General features: G+C 38.9%; 1 protein-coding gene across 2 annotated transcripts in view; it reads right to left on the minus strand.

The window, feature by feature from the left end:
• The window catches only part of C1H21orf91 (chromosome 1 C21orf91 homolog), a 33039-nt gene extending 14348 nt beyond the window's left edge, over positions 1-18691 (minus strand). Inside the window, exons 1-2 of one of the 2 annotated variants that reach the window (XM_081798916.1) lie at positions 18554-18691; positions 17501-17634 (exon numbers count right to left, since the gene is read on the minus strand). In XM_081798916.1, the coding sequence (XP_081655042.1) occupies positions 17501-17634; positions 18554-18687 (268 nt within the window). In that variant the 5' untranslated portion in view covers positions 18688-18691. Of the gene's footprint in view, positions 1-17500; positions 17635-18014; positions 18504-18553 lie in introns of those variants that run through there. The other variant, XM_006740566.3, reaches the window with a different exon arrangement.
• Between the last annotated feature and the right edge of the window lie 400 nt (positions 18692-19091).

Genomic DNA, 19091 nt, shown 5'->3' on the forward strand with positions numbered 1-19091 from the left:
CAGACCAAAGGCCAAGGATAGATAGCTGGAGCACCTGCCTCCTCTCCCACCCACAACAGGCTAGGCTTCTATTTTTCTTGGTTGTCCTATGTGCCTTAGTGAGTACTGTGGTTATAACAGTGTCCTATTCCCTCCCACCCCATGCCTTTAGCTAACTGAGGAGTCACTTAAGAGTGTGTCCTATTCAAGTACCAAACATACTGTTTAAAAGTAATGGGTAATTGCTTATCTCTGCATTTAGCAGATGGAACTGCTGGCAACCACAATAAGCCAATATACAGATGGGTTCAGCAACTTGCTTTTCCACATTTTGAGAATCACTGCCCTAAAGAAAGATATGCCAACAGGTGGTCTTTAGACAGCAGAATGCAGCTTAGAGATGTTTATTCCATTCTAAAGTTTTTATGTGTGCTAAGAGAAGGATTAAGCAGTTAAACAGCTTAATCCAGTAAATGAATTATAAGGGAAAATTTTAGTGAGCAAGAGTTCAGAGAGATAATGTTAAAAGATAAACTGCAATCTCCAATAACCAAGGAACTGAGGTCTGGTATTGAAAGGAGATATATAAACTGCAAATGACTTGTTAAAAAGAGAACCGCTCAGTGAATTTTACTTTTTCATTTTAACAGTTGGAACACTGGGGAAACACACCTACATAACAACTATTTATTACTAACCGTACAAAAAATAACAATCCACACTCAATTCTATTCCCTAATTTAGCTACCTGTTTTTTAACTAGCAATGTCCAATAGAACTTTCTGTGATGATGGGCAGGTTCTTTATCTGTGCTATCCAACACGGTAGCCACCAGCCACCTGTAGCTATTAAGCATTTGAATGTAGCTGATATGATCAAGGAACTAAAGTTTTAACCTTATCTAATTTTAATTAAGTTTAATGACCACATTGTGGTCAGGCTACCAAATTGGACAGGGGCAGTTTGTCCAGAGGTAATTAAGCAAAAAGGGTACTTAGAATGAGAACATGGATGGAAGCTACCCATGTTCTTACTGATGATTTCATATGGGATACTAAGCTCACAGCAGCATACAATACAAAAAGCTAAATCTGTTTTTCTAATACATTAAAATTATGTCAAATTTAGACTATAATTTTTAAGTGGCACAAAGTTGCACTATAAAAAGTTTTAAGTCAATAATCCAACTGACCCAAGTAAACCTCTACTTGTTCCATTTTCTCCAAAAGAGCTTTAACTGAGTGTACTGATGTTTATTCTAAAATTGTTTTTGTGCACGAAGCTGTCATAAAAGACTCCTAAAAAGCTACACAAATTTACTGTAGTATGATTTGAGTTACCAGTTTTAAATATCTACTTATATGTGACACAAAGAGACACTAATTTGCAGAAAAAAACCCAAAACCCCCAACTTTCCTAAAAATAAAGTTAAAAAGATACATGTTACTTAAACAAAAGAAAGACTGAAAAAAACCACCTTTAGAGTAACACCAGATGAATGGGGACAAATCATTATGACAAAGTAAAATTACAGGTTCAAAAGTCAGAAATGTGATAAGTGTATGAATTCTTTGCCCTTTATTTATCTCATGAAACCTTGTCTGCCTGGTTAAGGTTCTGAATGATATATTTTCTTACAAATAAGAAAAAATGAAAAGCTGCCCCCCAGCTATTTTAAAACCTCAGTTTTGCATTTCAAACTTCTGCATGTATTTGAATCACAGTTCCTGAAATTCTAGTTGACTATTCCTTAAATAAATGCTAAATGGCAGCATCTAGTAGAGATATATTAGCTAGTGAATTTGAAAGCATGTATAATTCACTTACTGCTATAGGTAGTAAATGGTAAAAGTTCAGGCTGATGGGAAACAATCATTACAATTCACTAACCATTTGATAAGAAAAACCAAAGCTAAAAAAAAGCAATAATAATTGATGAATCATACTGCAAAATGCTAAAATAAAAAAATATTGTTGACTATGTGTTAAAATTGCATTATAGTAATTCTAGAGTAGAAAGAACTAAACAAAGGGGTTGGAGAACTGACGTACAATAAAATTTTCCCATCATGAAACAAATAGTTTTTTTTTTTAATTGGAAGATTACATGGTATTAATTCAGCAGTAATGGAAGCCATTAAAACAAATGATAGGACTGCAAATTGGGACGTGCCTCTGATCTAAAAGTCTACCCCTGGGAATTTAAGCTACAACGGAATGGGGATTTAATCAGACATGCATAAAAGATGTACGTATAAAGATGTTTTAGTACTGGTATATTGCAAGGAAGCTAAACATTCATCAATGGGATAGTGGCTAAATAAATTAGGGTACAATGGGATGCAACCTTAAAGAAAAAGTGGTAGAATTTTACCTAACATGAAAAAGATGTTCCTAATATAATATAGTAAATGAAAAGGCTGATTATTAGTTGGTACATACAGTTTGATTTCATTTTTTAAATACAATTTACTATACATGTGTGCGTGCACATACACATACATAATCTACTGCAGAAAATAATTTAGAGGAACATACCAAAAGTATCAAGAAATTGATGGTAGATAGGTAGGTGGGACTATGAATCTTAATATATATATATATTTTTTAAGGATTTTATTTATTTATTTGACAGAGACACAGTGAGAGAGGGAACACAAGCACGGGGAGTGGGAGAGGGAGAAGCAGGCTTCCTGCAGAGCAGGGAACCAGATGCGGGGCTCGATCCCAGGATTCTGGGATCATGACCTGAGCCAAAGGCAGATGCTTAATGACTGAGCCACCTAGGCGCCCCTGAATCTTAATATTCTTACTGCTTTCTGTATTTTGATTTTTCTGTAACAGGCATAATTTGCTTTTTCAATGAAAAACATTTAAAAAATGCCTGTGAAGAAATACATTTTGGTTTGGGAAAGAACACAGCATTCCTTGGTCCAAGACAAATTATGCTTTAAGTATTGTACTGTATGTTCCAATGGACTAAGTGAAACAAACAATAAAGACTGAGATACTGAAATGGTAAAAGGCACACATGCCTAAAATTCTCAAGTTTTACCAAGACTGTGAGAATTTTCTTAGACTAACAATGTATGGAGCAAGGAAAAATATTTACCTTCAAATGAAAGCAGTTCTCCTGCCCCAAAGAAAATCATAACCACATTATAGTTTTATCTGGCAATCCTCGGTGAAGACCCAAAGACCCAAAGGAAGTAAGGGAAAAAGACACAAGTGAACACAGTTTTATATTGTTGATAAAAAACAAACTGTGGTGAAAGGATTTTCTGAGCAGCTGCTACATGAGGGAAATGATGAAAGCTAGAGCAGAAAAACCTACTGAAATCAAATCACAGAAAGGTAAACTCAGGGGTGCCTCGGTGGCTCAGTAGGTTAAGCATCCGACTCTTGATTTTGGCTCAGGTATCTCAGGGTCGTGAGATTGAGCCACACCAATGGGCTCCATGCTGGGCGTGAAGCCTACTTAAGATTTTCTCTCTCCCTCTGGCTCCCTGAAGGTAAACTTGGAATAAATTCAAGCCTCCTCAATGTACATAAAACATTAAATGGAGAAGCTGTTCAATATACAAACCAATCACAGGAATCTTTTCAGTATTTCATCTTTTGAGATGAAATGCAAACAAAATCTTTCTATATTTGAATTTAAATACTAACATTCACATCACATACTATATTTACCACAGGGCTTCTATATTCATTATCTGTGTGATCCTCACAGCTGCCCCATGAACACAGGCAACGATGTTATTTATCATCACCTCTATTTAAATGTACTCCCAAAAGCTGAGCTGTTGCATACCAGGAGAACGGAGAAGTAAATGGTGTTTAGAGCAGAGGAAACTTAGACAAACCAAGACATGGAGAAGAGAAAGAAAGGGAGGGAACCGGAGTGAGAAGGACAGAGATGGAGGGGGCACCCCTTTGGAAGACTAATGGAAGATGAAAGTGGCAGATGAACACATTTTAAATGTCATGCTAGGGAGCTAATAACTTAACCTGAAGAAAATGGCAAGGAGTCAGTGGACAGTTAGTTCTATGACAATGAATGACAGGAAGAGATCTGTACTTTAAAGACCTTTCTTGATACTGAGGGAGAACTGGGGGTATAGGGCAGTGAGGGGGATAAAGGAATTGAATCTATGAAATGAATTAAGTGGTCTTGAGGAAATACTGGTGAGGAAAAAGGGCCTGGACAAAAGTACAGCAGCGGGAATGAAAAGTAGGGAACAAGTGGGAGAGAATCAATAGGACTCAGGGACAGACTGCAAAGAGAGGGTGGGTGGAAGGAGTCGGGTAGCAGATAGGATCAGCTGCTAACTCATAGGCCAATTCGCCTTTGTATATCAGAAAATTATCCCTGCCAGGGCATACAGCTTGAACAGCAGAGCCTAGGTAAGATTTCTGCTCTACACATCCCTGCACCTACACAACTCTACATGGAAAGTCCTGAAGAACCTGGAACCATTCATTCACTAATGGTGCTTTTTCAAAGTTTGCTCCTGAGAACCATCTGCTGAAGAATTAGCTGGGATTCTTGTTCACATGCAAATTTCTAGACTCAACTCTAGACCTATTGAACCAAAATCTCTGCATAAGAAGCCCAGAGTTTCATGTGAACAAAAGAATGAAATATAAATTGCATGTGTATTTGGAAGTAGAGATAACATTTAGTTCAAGAAACTTGAATTCAAGACATGTATCGAATATCTAACTGGAGGGGTCTAGCAAGCAGGTGAATATACAGGTCTGGCACTTAGAAGAAAGATTTGGTTTGGCCTGGCACTGTGTCTATGGTAAAGTACAGAGGTATGGTTGAAGACACTGTGGTGAAAGAAACAGAGGAGTGCAATATGAGAAGGCAAGGACAGAATTCAATGAAAACACTAGTATTTCAGGGACCTGTAACAGGCAATGAACCTGGAAAGACAGAAACCTGGATAGAAATAAGACATGTATTTTATCATGGAACCCAGGGAGTCAAGCATTTCAAGGAAGTGGGAAATGTTAAATGTCAGATTTTGAAAATGGTGACCAATTATAGGGGCGCTGAAGAGTAAGATGGGAGGACAGACAGAGGAGACCATGAATGAACACTACTGTTTCAAGAACTATGGTTTAAAGGAAAGAGTGTTTTTGCTTGATTTTTCCTTTTAAATATGGGAGACATGAGCATTTCTGCCATTCTAATCACCTTTTGGTCAATCTGGCAGGATACAGAGATGATAACTGTAGGCAGGTTAAGATGATGAGTAAGCATAAGTTAAAACAAATGGAAGAGAGGGTAAATAAATGAATTAAGAAGAGTGGGTGGTAGAAAAGACAGCCCATAAAAAGCATGAAATTTTTCTATATCCAGTCTTAACTGGATTAATTAAGATCTTAATTTCTTTCTCAAGACACTTATGGCTGGTATTTATCAGGCACAGTTAATAAATACACTGGTAACCTAAAACTGAGTTTTCTGGAGAACTTTCTGATACAGTATGTAGGAATTATATTTTATTTATATTGTATTTATTCTACTTTGTAGTAGAAATATAGCCAAAATGTTGCTTGACATTGAGTTGAAAATTGATGATATCCTGAAAATAATCTGAGGAGCCAAGTAACAAAGTCAAGATTATAAAGGATACTTTAAAAATAAACAGAAATGTTCTCAGGGCAAATATTAACAGAGTTAATGAGGAAGTAGAAAGAACACAAAAAGTTTAAAATTTTTTACACTGTGGCCAATACTTAAAGATCGTTACGTACTTTATATTAATTTTGAAATACTCCCCAATGCCACTAAAATTCCTCAACATATGGGCTGTTTTCAAATCAGACTAGCAATTTTTGTTCCTTAAATTCATTGTAGATATTATTCCACCAGTTATCCTAAGTTTTAGATATTAATAATGTCATTTAACTATATTTGTAGAACACTGTAGACATTGGAAGGTGCTTTTACTGTCTATTAAATTTAATCTCCACGTTATTACATAGGAAATGAACAATAAGTGTGAATTTTTTTTTTTTTTTAAAGATTTCATTTATTTATTTGAGAGAGAGAATGAGAGACAGAGCATGAGAGGGAGGAAGGTCAGAGGGAGAAGCAGACTCCCTGCTGAGCAGGGAGCCCGATGCGGTACTCGATCCCGGGACTCCAGGATCATGACCTGAGCCGAAGGCAGTCGCCTAACCAACTGAGCCACCCAGGCGCCCCAATAAGTGTGAATTTTAAGTAAGATAATACATGGAAAAATATATTGGTGACTGAATTTATACTTCATAAAGGCAAATAATCCCGTATCCTCTTCTAACATGCTATATAATTCATTTATTCTATTGTCTTTTACCTCTTCTCAAGTAAAGTTTGCAATGGTGGGGATTTATGTTTGTTTTGTTCAATGTCTTATCCTCAGCTACCAGAATTTCTGGCAGTTGCTTAATTTTTACTGAATAACTGGGCTTAAAAAAATTGCTATGGACCCAATGACATAGCTTTAATTACGAGATTTAGATTTTAATGGGTACACAGAAATCATTATTCTGCCTTTCTGGTATACAACTGAGACAGTAAGGGCAAAAAGCTACCAGAAATTGGAGCACCTAGGTGGCTCAGTCATTAAGCGTCTGCCTTCGGCTCAGGTCATGGTCCTGGGATCAGGCCCCGCATCGGGCTTCCCTGCTTGGCGGGAAGCCTGCTTCTCCCTCTCCCACTCCCCCTGCTTGTATTCCCTCTCTCACTGTGTTTCCCTCTGTCAAATAAATAAATAAAAATCTTAAAAAAAAAAAAAAAGCTACCAGAAATAGATACACCAGTTTAAAATTATTTGTAAATAAACAATGTTCTCTTATCACAAACTATAAATCCAAGGCTGTGTTTAATGGGTTTATTCCCCTTATCAAAATCCTAACAGATGGTGTGCCAAATTGTATTAGCGTAATTTAAATCCACTCTAACTAGCACTATAGTTAATACCACATTTTGACAATTTTTCAGTGTTAGCCACTTTGGTTTCAATCACTTACACATTTTTCATATATTACTATATTTGAAATTCACACTTAATGTTAATTTTCTATATGATGTGGAGATTAAATTTAAGGTGCTGTAAAAGCACCTTCCAATTTCCAAAGTGCTATACAAATATAAAGATATGTTGTCTTCATACTATATTCAGTAATAAACACTGGAAAATTTTAAGTTTTATTAGAACATCAACAGAGGTGCAATATTTCTACATATGTCCTAAATATTTCTAAAATGTTCTACTGATGTAGTTAAGTTCAATGCTCATTATCTTCTAAACTCAAACTTTCTAGAAAACTCACCTCAAACTACTCTTTCTCTCTCTCTCAAAGCACCCCAGGCACTTATTGGGGCCGATGAGCAAAAGGAACACGGTGTGCAATTCCAGGAATGGTGCTAACATTTTCACTTGTGTTTGCACTGATTGCCTCCACTTACTCAAAACCCTATTTCTTCTTGAGAGAAAGACTGATCAGGCTATGTTAGCCTCCATTACCTGGATGGTTGGGAGGACAGAGAACAGCGTTAGAACCATTACCTCAATACAAGCTGACACCTGCATGATTCTATAGCAAATGTCAGTCTACTCTCAACTAGCTTATCCTTTCTGGGCAGGAATGGAAAGACCATCACATGTGTGTGTCCCTTCTCCCTGATCATTACCAGTCCAACTTTAAGAGTTCTAAAAACTGTATTTTCTTGACAGATTGTTGAGATTACAATCTATATGGAGACTGCATCATTCCACTCTCTTAGGTCATCAGAAATGTACATTTTCAGATATTCCACTGAACATGCATTAATTAAATATGGGTAGAAATAATTTTTAAAAAATTACATCTCTCTTGAGACCCAGATTTTGTTCCTTGCCTCAATATTCACATTTATATAATTCATCTCTAACTTTGCCTAAAAGTTACTTAATATCTCCTAAATTTTAATAGTTCATGTAGTTTTCTTTGGAGGCAGAAATGATTTAGGCACTTGTTTTTTTTTTTTTTTTTTAAAGATTTTATTTATTTATTTGAGAGAGAGAGAATGAGAGACAGAGAGCACGAGAGGGAAGAGGGCAGAGGGAGAAGCAGACCCCCCGCTGAGCAGGGAGCCTGATGTGGGACTCGATCCCAGGACTCCAGGATCATGACCTGAGCCCAAGGCAGTCGCCCAACCAACTGAGCCACCCAGGCGCCCGGCACTTGGTTTTTTAGAGTCAGAGGCCTTGGGTCTGGACCTGTAAGCTGTGCAGTTTTGGACTAGTTACCTAGACTCTCTGCTCACCTTCCTTATTAATCAAATTGTGGTAACACAGTACTTTACAGTTATATTAAGAAATAAAACAATGCAAGGCGCCTGGGTGGCTCAGTTGTTAAGGGTCTGCCTTCGGCTCAGGTCATGATCCCAGAATCCTCGGATTGAGCCCCACATCTGGCTCCCTGCTCGGTGGGAAGCCTGCTTCTCTCTCTCCCACTCCCCCTGCTTGTGTTCCCTCTCTCGCTGTCTCTCTTTCTGTCAAAATAAATCAATCTTAAAAAAAACAAACAAACAAACAAACAAAAACAATGCATGTAAGGTGCATAATACTTGACAAACAATACCTATAATTTAGATAAGTCCCTTATCTAAAAATGTAAATGCCTTAAGTATTTACTGACAGTTGAACTAGCTTCTCCCAACTTGAGAGTGGTATTTCACTTCTTCCAGAGAACAGAGAAACCTACTTTTGTCTTCTTTCTTCACAGGCCAATATTACTTTGCATGGAACAGAAAAATTACCCTTTTATTTCTGGGTAGCTGATTTCTCTTTATCAACTTCCCGGTAATAGTTTTAAATTATTTTAATCACAAAACTTGTATCCCTTTACTGAGAATAATTTTGACCTACATATTAAAGATTTTCAATCTAGACTTATTTCTGTATCTCATAAAAAACATTTTTCATCTTTGTCCACAATGGGATGAAATAACTATGAAGTTGAACCAGAATGCCATTTTTAAATATTCTAACAAATCCTTTTTATAAAAATAATTATATAATTATAAAATCATGACGCTATTACTAAGATTCTGGGTTGTATATTCTGCTTCCTTGTTTTCAACTTTAAATTACTGATTTAAGGAATATGTTTTTAACACTGATTTAAAAAGGACTCAGGATCATCAAATGCCTTGGGGTCATCATTATGAGCACAAATCACTCTGTTGGGGTGTCCAGAATAAGAGAAATGCAATGAATAAAATGAATCTAGAAACACCCTTTCTAAACATAGCCCTGTTAAAAGTTCTTGCTCCGTGGGCACCTGGGTGGCTCAGATGGTTAAGCGTCTGCCTTCGGCTCAGGTCATGATCTCAGGGTCCTGGGATCGAGTCCAGCATCAGGCTCCCTGCTCCTCGGGAGCCTGCTTCTCCCTCTGCCTCTCTCTCTCTCTCTGTCTGTCATGAATAAATAAATAAAATCTTAAAAAAAAAAAAAGTTCTTGCTCTGTGTTTGGAGAAAAGTACTATGTTTTTTATCCTCCTGACTGAAAAGGAACCAATTATCAGTTAGTATTATTGGCTACATTTTATTTTTTTGAATATGATACAAAGTTCTATTAGTAAGATTCATAAAACCTCTAGTAGACTCCAGAAAGATCTCATGAAATTCTGTAAAAGGGCAGAAAAACAGCAGAAAAGTTTCATTGTGAGGAAGTTTAAAGGAAAGGAAATGTAAAGAAAAGCAGTACTCTTGTCTCCTTTAGATAGATTCACTCATCAGTCAAATATTTATTCATTACTCCTTGCCAGTCCTTGTGCTACTGCTGATTATATACTAGCAAATAAAAGAGACTCTAAAAGGAATCCATGCCCTTACGGAATTAAAAATGGGGGGAGGGAAGCACATCCAACAAATACACAAGCAAATAACTGCAGTAAACAATTTTAACAAGTACCATGAAGAAAAGGGTGCTGTGGGGAAAGGAACATTAGGAGAGGAGTGGGGCGGGGGGAGGGGTGGGGGGGGAAGGGGCAGTGAAAGGCAGGGAAGGCTGCTTTGAGAAGTAACTTTTTAAGAATTAAGATACAGGTGGGTTCTCTCTGTGGAGCTACCTTGCATGTATTTTAGCTAGGCATATAAGTCTATACCTTCTCCACACCTGACTTCCAACCCTGGTATTTTTGGTTAAAGGGATGGAGGGGTAATTCGCTTATTTATTCACTCACTCATTCTGAAAAGAGATATGGAGAGGGTAGGAATAATAGCTTTGATCTAGACATGTAATTTGAAGTACTTATGCATTATTAAAAGTAAAGATGTCTAAAAATTAGTTGCATATATTGATGTGTAGCTTGGGGGGTGGGGAGATGGGAAGGAGGCAGGAGTTAATTTGCTAGTTTTCATTATATAAAAGGTCATGAAAGCCCAAAGAGTGAGGATAAAAAGGCCAGGACAAAGTATGCTAACAGTAAAAAACCAGAAAAACAAAAACCTATAAAGATTAGCAGGACTAATCAGAAACATTAGGAAAACAACTGAGTGAATGGCATCATTATACAAGTGCTGGTCTATAATTTAAGCACTTAAAATATGACAAAGGTCAAACAGAGAAAAGTTCAATTCCCACAGTGGTACAACAACTCTGACATGAGAGACCTGATCTGAATCCCTTCTGTGCCGTTTACTATCAAGGTGACTTGAAGGCAACTTTACTTGACCTCAGAGCCTTCATTCCACCACATATAAATGAACTACTACCATTTACCTCTTAGTCCTGATGGGAGAGCTCCGTTAGCTATAATAAATGCTTGATTCTGCATAAAAATCAGTGGCAAATGAGGGTTTCCCACCTGCCTAGTCATTTCTACAGGCATTTTAGCTATACACTGTGTCATAAATGGGAGAAAATAAGTATTAATCTTTCCCTATTTAAAACTTAGATGGGCATATACCTCTAGCTGAATTGACAGAATAATAATACCCATAAGTAACTTGCCCAAGTTCTCTCAGTTAGTAAATGGGAATTTGAATCTCGACAGTCTGGCTCCAGTATGTCTGCCCAACCGGGAGTTTCTGGACCTCTGGAGCACAGTATCACTCCACTTCGGTTACTCTGCAGCCCCATCCTGAGCATCAAGAACAAACAGATCTGAGCTCCAATGCTTATCTGCCAAGTACTCTTCTTGGAACAAATGGCAACAACTGGAGTTCGGCCTTCTGAAATAGATTCTGGCACAGTAATTTCAAGATTAAGAAATACAAATATGAAACTGCTTTTATTGGTTACATTTGAGAACCAGCATGACACAGAAACTTAGGGATCTTGCTAAGAAAAGCCAACTAGTATGTGGTAGGGTCAAGATGCAAGGCCAGGTCTGAGTCCAGGGCCCACATGCTTCATCAGCAGAGCAAAAGTGGAGCAGTGACAGGTATGTCCAGCTGTAGAAAAGCAATCTTCCTTGTAAAGGTATGAGGAAGGCGGAACTACCACGTTAGTCTATCATGAACAGAGTCAGGGAGAAAGTAGGAAGAGTTTTTCCAAGATTATAATCTCTAACTTGCTTCATCACACAAGTTTCCAACAGAGTAAAATATTGGGGGGGAGGGTTTCTCTTTAAGAGCAATAGCATTAATCATTACATGTTATATACTGAGACAGGTCAGAAACTTGAAAATTCTTACAGCTGTCTGGCAACAAGTCCACATGTGATCTGGCTGCATGTCCATCCTCAGAATATAAACCTTCATTCTGCTAAAATCCCTTCTAGTTCTAACTCCAGCATTAGAAGAATCATTAGAGCATTACTTGTTGGTATTAGCTGGAGCTCAAATAGTTTGTCCTCAACGTGGAATAACCTTTAATTACTAGAAAGGCCTCTCTGTGGCTGATTTTGTTTGTTGCCTACTCAATATCCTTTGTCCCTTTCTTTGAAAAACACTGATTTTATTTGGAGCAGCTTCTCTTCAAGGGCAATGAAATGTGTAAGAAACTATTAGGTGGAAATTCAGGAAAAACTCCTTTTCAGATGCAGGAGATTACTACCAGATGAACTTGAAGACGGTTAAGTATGTGGTAAGGAAGGTGGAATAGAAAAACAGAAGCAGCTTGAGACCTTCTGATCATGGAGCTACCATACTAACTCCAGATTCAACTTCTTTTTATATGGGAGATATAAAATACCCATTCTATTTTATTTCACCATTATTATCCTCTTATATATAGCCAGATCTCATTCTTAATGGATATATCTTCCCAACCAAAATTTGGTTACAATCTAAGTTTTAAATTCATCCTAGACTTTAGATTTAGAAAACTTAACAAAGTTAAAAGGGAGGGAAAGTTGGGAGTAACTAAAAAGAAGCCACCATGACAGGGATAAGACTGTGGAACCTGGCTCCTCAAAGATGGGTTACCAGTTAAGTCCCAAGTCTTCACTAGATGTTGTTAGCCTAGATTCAATTATTTTTTAAAAAATATTCTAGGGCGCCTGGGTGGCTCAGTTGGTTAAGCGACTGCCTTCGGCTCAGGTCATGATCCTGGAGTCCCTGGATCGAGTCCCGCATCGGGCTTCCTGCTCGGCAGGGAGTCTGCTTCGTCCTCAGACCCTATCCCCTCTCAGGTGTTCTCTCTCTCTCATTCTCTCTCTCTCAAATAAATAAATAAAATCTTAAAAAAAATAAATAAATAAAAAATATTCTAGAATTTAAACTTATCACCAGTCAAACCCACTTTCCACTTCCATCCCTCCCTATTTCTGTCCACATAATGAGGTTTAACTGTTACTGCCATTTAAAAAGTATTCAAGTTTATTTAAAGTGTCACAGGTACTTTAAAGGCATCAAAAAGGCAGGTAAGAAAAAAAAAATTAACCTTGTGTCTGTATTTCTAAGTGTATCAAAGATAACTAAGTTAAAGTTCAAAAGTTACATTAAGTTTTATATTTTAAAATGCTCTCTTAGTTAATACAAATGTATGATGTTTGCAATCATGTGAAACAACAGAAAGAGGCTAATGCCAGATTCAGTTAGCTGTATATACAGTTTCCCTATCACAAGGGGTGGGTCATTTTACTTAAGTGGGAAGATGCTAATATGTCAGAAGCAGGACAGTGGAAGAGCTATCGACAGACTCTGAATAGTAAATAACCAGTCTTGACATCCAAACCGAATCAGGACTTAATATTGAGATTCAAACTGCTCCCTGACTACTAACCATGTGAACAGTGTTTTGGTCAAAGACACAGAATCAAGGAAGAACGAGATTAAAAGTAAGCACTGGGTTCACCAGTGCTTTAACCAAGAGAAAAGACCTATAGATTTTTCTTGGTAGGAAGATTACCAAGGATCTGAATTTGGATTGGCTTCTAGAAAAGTTCCTAGAAAGTTCAACAAATTAGGGGGAGAAAGAAGACCGAGATGCACTAGTAAGCATTAGTGATGCTTACTAATCAACCATCAAGTTAGACTAAAACCTTGCTTGGCATAAGAGGAACTGATACAGTCTTAGAAAAAAAAATTATTTTCACAGAAAAGAAAGGAAGTCAATTATTAGAGGAAGGTAGGGATGCTCTAAGAATTATTTGCACAGTGTTTTGGCACGAAATGAAACAGACAGTATAAAGTAACAGATCAGAGTCCTGGATCTTTGTCCCCTCTAGTTTCATTTCTGACTCTGACCTTTTACAACTGAGTTTCGTTACTGGCTCTTGATTGCCCTGGGCTAACTTCCTCCCAGCCTCAATAGCTTAGGGAAAGGTAGTAATTTCATCACTAACTGTAGAGATTTTAGCATAATGAACTATGATGCATATTAGAGTATCTGATCATACATGCACAAAAAAGTTTATAGTGTTTTAGGGCCATGGATATAGGCCACGAGTATTAGTAAGTTTATGCATCTGTGTTCTAATCCATAAGCAAATTATTCTAATGGTGAATTACAGGTACGAAGAAAAGTCAATCTTACGAGCATTTCAAAAGAGTTGAATTCTCAAAGTACACTTCTTAGGTCCTTGAAGTATACAAGGAAGTATACAAAATGTAGGTACTATTTCCTTTTAATTACCAAAAAGTCACAGAAAAAAGGCAATTTAGAGCCATGCTCAGAATATGAAATCTGTCAAGATTTAACTGTCTTTTGTTATTTTTCTTTTATTTTCATTTTATAAATATATGCATGCACACAGCTTTTAAACAAGAGGCCATTTGATTAGACCAGTTTTGATTTGACCTAATGAGCAATCCCAAAGACATATAAAATACTGTTGTTTACTACAAATGTGTGGAGTCAAAATTAGGTAAACTGTTATTATTCCTTAAGAAAATTTTTAACTGGTCTCTTAGCAGAGAAAACAGAATGCTTCAGAGCAAATTTAGCTAACCAGGTAAGATCAACATTACCATACTACAAAAAGTTATATGAAACTAGTGAAGTTAAATGTCATGTTTTACAAGTTCTTCTTACATTCTAACATTCATTGACTTGCATTGTGCTAACAGCTTTGTAACTTAAAGTGTTCTAAACCTTAAAACACTTTAACAGATTTACTGACATAGACAAGAATATACCTTGTTATTTTTCAGGTATGTGATTACTTTATTATCACCTTTTTTTTTTTCATTGACTTTTAAAAACCTGTATACTGATATGAAAACCAAAATTCTGTGGAATTCAGAGTTTTCTCCTATAATAATCTTATGACATTAAGTTAAAATGGTTATAATAGACTAGTGCAGTAAATATAAAAATCTGTATATTTGGGAGAACTCATATCAAATAAATTGAGATAAAAAAGTTTAATTCTAAAATAATTTTTCCTCATGAAGGTTTAATTCACATTTTAAAATATTGGGGCGCCTGGGTGGCTCAGTTGGTTAAGCGACTGCCTTCGGCTCAGGTCATGATCCTGGAGTCCCTGGATTGAGTCCCGCATCGGGCTCCCTGCTCAGCAAGGAGCCTGCTTCTCCCTCTAACCCTCCCCCTGTCATGTACTCTCTCTCTCTCTCTCTCTCTCATTCTCGCTCTCTCAAATAAATAAATCTTTAAAAAATATATATATATATATATAAAATCCTAAGTGTATGTAGAGTACAAAATGAAACAGTTCTAATTCAAATTGAGAACGGTCTTTTAAGTTAAACATAACTATTATTTCAACAACATATGACTTATATATTAAGATAGATATTATTAGGGGGTGGGGGCGCCTGGGTGGTTTAGTCCATTAAGCGTATGCCTTTGGCTCAGGTCATGATCTCATGGTCCTGGGATGGAGCCCTGTATCGCCCTACATTGGGCTCCCTGCTCAGCAGGGAGTCTGCCTCTCCCACTGCCCCTCCCCCACTGTTCATGCTCTCTCTCAAATAAATAGAATCTTAAAAATAAAATAAAATTTAAAAAAATATGTTATCACGGGGCACCTGGGTGGCTTAGTTGGTTAAGTGTCAAACACGATTTTGGCTCGGATCATGATCTCATGGTCCTGAAACAGAGCCCATGCTTAGTGAGGAGTCAGCTTGAGATTCTCTCTCCCTCTTCCTCTGCTTCTCCCGCCCTCCACCCCCCCTATGCTCTCAGAACGCATGCTCTCTCTCTAAAATAAATAAATCTTTTAAAGAAAAAGATATTTTCAGAAATGAAACATTTACAAAAGTGGTACCTGAGGAGTATTTGTATATTCTCTATATAATGACAAAAAAAGTTAAAAGGCTTATTTTAAAAAGGCGAGAAAAGCAATTTATGGAAGTTTAGGTTTCTGTGGAAAAAGTCCATCACAGCACGATCCCCACTAATGATGATTTAGTGGGAAGCACTGGTTAGGAAAAGTTGGCTGACCAAGTAGCAAGGATAGCTAATTAGGATTCAGGAAAATGGGTTTCTAATATTAGCCCTATCAACTAAAATAACTACTGACAATAGCTCAACGGTATTAAGATCATATATACTGGAAACAATCACCAGGCTTCAAACACTAGCATGTCAATTACTGCTGTGTGACTTCGAAGTGCACTTTTTAGGTCTCAAAGGTTAGGTTCCATTACCTTTAAAATGTATAACAGAAGCCATGCCAGAGCTATTCTGAGTTAACTAGGGTAACTCATGTAAGGTGCTTAGTACAGAGTCTGGCCCTAACAACAGGACGCCATCACCACTAGAGCAACCTTGAACGGTCCTATTTGGCCCTCAGTTTCCTTCAATGTAAAATACAGGTTTGAGCTGGATCATTTCTAATGTCTTTGCCCAGCCAAAATTAAAATCTACAATGTAGGCGCGTGAGTGCCTCAGTTGTTAAGCGTCTGCCTTCGGCTCACGTCATGATCCCAGGGTCCTGGGATCGAGCCCCGCATCGGGCTCCCTGCTCAGCAGGAAGCCTGCTTCTCCCTCTCCCACTTCCCCTGCCTGTGTTCCCTCTCTCATTGTGTCTCTGTCAAATAAATAAAATCTTAAAAAAAAAAAAAAAAAAATCTACAATGTAAAAGAATACATATAGAGCCAACTCTTATTTTCAAAGAACATAAATTTAGATCTTTCACTGTAGTATTATTAAGGACATGGTAATTCAGATGCTATATAAGAACCATATTAAGTGAGCCCTTTTAAATTAGTTATAATGACTACACTTATTAAAGACAAAGTTATAGGTATTCTATTTACCCCCAAGAAATCCAAGATCTTCCATCGATTATCATGTTCAGCAACTGTAATTCTTCCAGAGTAAAATGGCAAAACTATCATAACCAATATGATCTTAAATGGAAAATGAATATCATATAATTATACTTTTTTATTTTAAGAATATTAAGATTCTTTTTAGTTTGAGTCATATTTTTTGAAAGTCAGGGTCCATAACATCAAGATTAAAGAAAAAAACACATCCCTCATGTTTGAGGGCAAACTATTGTCTATACACACATTAACTGTATACCAATCCAAACAAATAGTACATAACATTTTTTTTTAATATTTGGAGAACTCTTTTTCATATGCTTTCAGAGATACTATTAAGAAATGTAAAAAACCTTTTTAATTTTTAAAAACTATTGAAAGTGTGTGTGATTACTGAAAAGAGGTTATCTAAAAATTTAAGTTTTTCCAGATAAGACAGCACTAGGGAAAAGTTCTAGCTCACCTCAGTCAGGTACCAGGATGGAAGGCCAAAAGAATTAAATTACATTTGCCCATCAACTAAAGAACAAAAGCATACACACAGATCTATTAAACTTGACAACTTAATAGTCTCAAACCAGAAAACATGTTTACTAACCAATACTCATACTTTGTTTTTTATATTAGCAGAAATGGGGTTAGTACTGTGGGAGTTTAAAAAAAGGTAAACATTTAAGTTCACAGCTGTGAGAACTTCAGCTTCAGTTTCCATAAATCCTTATCTTTAACAGATCTTCACACATCATACTTGGCACAATTTCCAGTCATTCAAGAAATTTTATTTTACCTTATAACCAGTTCAGCAAAAGTAAAGTTCATGCCATAAAATCAATCTATACTGTGTCCTTACCCTCAATATTTAGCTCAAAACAAACGTGGCAGAAGGAGAGTGTTTCTTTGTCTGTTCCCAGTTTACAAACACTGCAAATGTTGTCATCGTTCAAATCAATGTTTACAAACTGCTCCTCTTCGTTCATAGTGCCCCTGTTAAGAAACAGAAAGGGAAAGTTATGCAATTTCAAGAACCCGACAGTATGGTAATATTAGGAACTTCTAGGAGAAGGATGCTCTTTATCTAACGCAACGGACTCATCAAACAAGCATCGCCATACTTGTACTTCAGTATCCCTCTTACTGTGTAATGACACAAAGCTAGTCAAACTTAAAGCCTTGTCATAGGTGTCACTATGCCTAAATGCCTTTTTCTGATCCCGTATTTCATTCGGTTGAGGAGGGGATCTGAAGGAAAGCAGTTTGCGAGGGTTCTGCTCTGCCCCATCCCCGGCCCAGGCACAGAGAGCTTAGCAGCGCTGCCGGGGGCGTCTTTCAACCTGCTTAATGCTGTTAAATACAGGAAAAACGACCTGTTCGGGACACTGCTTTGCTAACTTCATTGTGGGAACCCTGAGATGCGTTTCGCTAACTCGACGTGGCGAGGCTTCCTATCGGAGATCCGCGGCAGGAAAATACACGTGGAAGCGCGAACACCCGAGGACGTCCCGGCAGCGTCTAAAGCACCCGCACGGAAGGCTGGGCAGAGGCTCCACCGTGCGGGTCCGGGACGGCCGGAGCCGGGGTGTCCAAGCCGGGCCGGGAGGTGCCTTGGGGTCCCTTCACCCCGGACTTCCTCCAGCCCAGGAAGAAGGCGTCCGAGGGCCAAGGCAGCCCGTCAGCCCGGGACTCAGCGCCTCGGGGAGCCAGGCCCCCACTCCACATCCGGCGTTGGGGGCGCGCGCCCGCCGCGCAGGATGCCGCGGACCGGGAGTCCGTCTCTCCGTCCGTCGGGGCGCCCCGCGCGGGACAGTGCGAAGGGCCGCGGGGCTCGGAGCGCGAAGGCGGCGGGACCGCGGGACAGCGGGGCCGAGGCGCGGGTCGGTCGGGGACCCGGGCGCGAGGTCTTTACCGTCGGCTCCGCGCGCCGCAGAAGCAGTTCCGCGCGGCTCGGGCTCCTCCACTATTGTTTCCGGCCGCAGCTGAGGCGGCGGCGGCAGAGGCGGCAGCCGCGCGCCCGGCCCCGCCCCCTCCCGCCGGTGCCATCCCGCGAAGGCTGGTGGGGGGATGCGCGGGGAGGCGCGGTCGAGGGCAAAGCTGCGCGCCCGCACGGCGGCTGCGGGCTTCCCCTCTCGCCGCCTGCACCGACGCCGCGTCCTTGGCTAGGATTTCCTCGCGATTCCGCGTCTCTTGGCCGGATCTCTTACGGTTCTCTGGAACGTGGCGACTCATATGCCCCCCTCCTCGAGGCAAGTAGATAGAGGAGTCCGTTACTACCTCCCCCTTCAGCGTAGTGGAAACTACTGCCCCCGGGCTGGGGCCGCGGGGGGCGGGGGCAGAAAAGTGACGAACGGGTGAGAGAAGGGGACAGAGATGCGTGGGTGGGATTTTGTTTGAAATCAGTAGACTGAAGCAGGAGTATCACTGAACGTCGAGTTAGGTTCCAGTTG

This window comes from Leptonychotes weddellii, chromosome 1 (genome assembly GCF_054177405.1).
Source record: "Leptonychotes weddellii isolate Sample4059 chromosome 1, ASM5417740v2, whole genome shotgun sequence".
Classification (NCBI taxonomy): domain Eukaryota; kingdom Metazoa; phylum Chordata; class Mammalia; order Carnivora; family Phocidae; genus Leptonychotes; species Leptonychotes weddellii.